Source organism: Condylura cristata, unplaced genomic scaffold, assembly GCF_000260355.1.
Source record: "Condylura cristata isolate star-nosed mole 26May11 unplaced genomic scaffold, ConCri1.0 scaffold00041, whole genome shotgun sequence".
NCBI lineage: Eukaryota > Metazoa > Chordata > Mammalia > Eulipotyphla > Talpidae > Condylura > Condylura cristata.
In genome coordinates, this window is record NW_004567142.1 from 4,965,390 (window position 1) to 4,967,878 (window position 2,489).

The 2,489-nt window shown below is 63.9% G+C and overlaps 1 protein-coding gene across 1 annotated transcript in view; it reads left to right on the plus strand.

Moving 5' to 3' along the window:
• The window catches only part of PRR12 (proline rich 12), a 22,640-nt gene that overhangs the window by 6,485 nt on the left and 13,666 nt on the right, over nt 1-2,489 (plus strand). Inside the window, exon 5 of the mRNA XM_012733506.1 lies at nt 369-1,130. Coding sequence (XP_012588960.1) covers nt 369-1,130 — 762 coding nt within the window. The remainder of the gene's footprint in view (nt 1-368; nt 1,131-2,489) is intronic.

The following is a 2,489-nucleotide window of genomic DNA, read 5'->3' on the forward strand; positions in this document are numbered from 1 at the left end:
TGGGGTTCTCAAACCTTAAGGGCTGAGAATTGGGGGGTCCTGGATTCCTGGGTCTTAGGGGAAGAAGGTCTGGGACCTGGGCTCCTGGGCTGGGCAGAGTGAGCTCAGTGTCTAGGGAGAGAGGAATTTCAGTTCTGTTATTCTAGAACCTGAGAGAAGTGGCCCGTGAGCTTGTATTCAGAATTTAGGGCCTTAAGGAAGGGGGTTGGCTAGGGCTGTGGTTTGTGGGTCTGAGAGATGAGGGGTCTGGGGTCTCGGACCCCTGGCTTCGAGGGAGGAGGCTGGAGGTTTGGACGTCTGGGTGTGAGGGAGGAGGAGCTGGGGCCCCCGATCAGTGGGCCCTAATACCCCACCGCCTGCGTGTCTAGATCAAGCTCTCTGTGCCCAAGGCTGGTGAGGGTCTGGGAGTGTCGTCGGGCGATATCGTGTCGGGCGCCGACCACAACAGTCTGGATTCGAGCCTGACCCGGGAGAAGATCGAGGCCAAGATCAAGGAGGTGGAGGAGAAGCAGCCGGAGATGAAGTCGGGCTTCATGGCCTCCTTCCTGGACTTCCTCAAGTCAGGCAAGCGCCACCCGCCACTGTACCAGGCCGGCCTGACGCCCCCTCTCAGCCCCCCCAAGACTGTGCCACCCTCCGTGCCGGCCAGAGGTCTGCAGCCACAGCCCCCCACAGCTGCCGCCGTGCCGCACCCCGCTCCTGCCGGCGCCTTCGGGCTCGGGGGCGCGCTGGAGGCGGCGGAGAGCGAGGGGCTGGGCCTGGGCTGCCCTTCCCCCTGCAAGCGCCTGGATGAGGAGCTCAAGCGCAACCTGGAGACCCTGCCCTCTTTTTCCTCCGACGAGGAAGACTCTGTCGCCAAGAACCGGGACCTGCAGGAGAGCATCTCCTCTGCCATCTCTGCCCTGGATGACCCTCCCCTGGCTGGGCCTAAGGACACCTCCCCACCAGACGGGCCCCCCTTGGCCACGGAGGCTGCCGTCCCGGGGCCACCCCCTCTCCCGGGGCTCCCCAGTGCCAGCAGCAATGGCACACCTGGTGAGCTCTGGGAAGACGATCTGGGGGCTGGGCAAGGGGTTCCTGCCGCCTGGGTGCCCAGGTACTGCTGTGCAGGCTGCGCACTGCACCTGTGGGTGAGGTAGGTTGGCGTCTCTGTGGAGGCAGCTTCCTGGCTGGGGGGCCTGGGGTCGAGGCGGGTTGTGAGTGACGGGGACCTGTGTGAGGGGGAAGCACTCAGAGCTTTGGGGACTGGGGCAGTAGGGGGAAGTCAGGGGTGTGTGATGAAGGGCAGAAAGGTGTCTGTGAGGCAGCGCGCGGGACGGGGAGGTGGCTTAAAGAAGGTGGGGACCCCGAGTGACGAGGCAGGTCCTGTGGGGTGACAAGGAGAGAGATGGCTTCGTACGGTCGTGTCTCCAGGGTGCTCAGTCCTGTAGACTATGGGGGGTTTTAATGGGGCTTAGAAATGGGGTGTACGGTGATACAGGAAGCAGGTTGCGGGCTCTGAGAGGTTTTATGGAAAGGCGCAGTCTCCTGGGGGGCTCGTAGGAAGGCGGGTAACGGGGCACTTTCAGGCAGCGTGCCAGGGCCTTCACGAGGGCATCCGGGTGAGAACTTTCCTGCTGGCTCAGGGTCGTAGCTGAGGACACGGCGGTTTTAGGGAGTCGGGAGATTTCAAAGCGATATAGGGGTGTCACTAGCCCCCAGGGGAGTCGGCATAGGGGAGGGCCTTGGAGTCCTAAGAAGGGTGAGCAGGCTGTGAGGCCGAGAGGGGGCGCCAGGACCAGACCCCCAGCAGGGCCTGAGGGGAGCAGCTAGAGGTCAGAGAAGCCTTAAGGGGACAGACTGAGGGGACTCTGCGGGGCACTAAAGCGGGTGAAGGGTGTTAGGGACTCAGGGGAGCTACCACAGGTGGTGAGCGGTTTTGGGGGTGACCCTGGTGCGGCAGGAGCTTGTCCTTGGCCCAGGGACAAACATTTGGGGACAAGGGAGTGGCAGAGATGGGGGATTTGATCAGGGCTGGCAGAGCTCTGCAGGGACTTGGGCCGCGGGCGGCGAGGTGCAGTACTGTCCGGGACAGGAGCCAACGCCTGGACTTCAGGGGACGGGACACAGTAACTGTCCAGGACACAGTTGCATTTTGCCTTGCCTGGGGCCATCCCAGACGGCTGGGGGCTGAGGACTTCTCATTACACCGGCGGGGGCTGTGGGCTCCGGAGTGCCAGAGAGGATAGGTGACTGGGAAGGGGCAGCGAGGGCAGCAGAAGAGGCCAAGGAGCACGAGTGGGCAGGTGAGTGTGAGGTGAAGACCTGCAGCTTAGGGGTCCGGGAGAGCAGCCGCCAGGGTAGAGGCCGAGGAACGGGGGGAGCCAGACCGGACTGACACTGGAGCCTTTGCAGCGCAAGTTGGCAGGGGAGATTCGTGGGCACCGGAGAAGCCCCAAAGCCAGGCCTGGGGTGGAGGGGCTGCCAGCACAGGCCCTGCCCTGACCCCC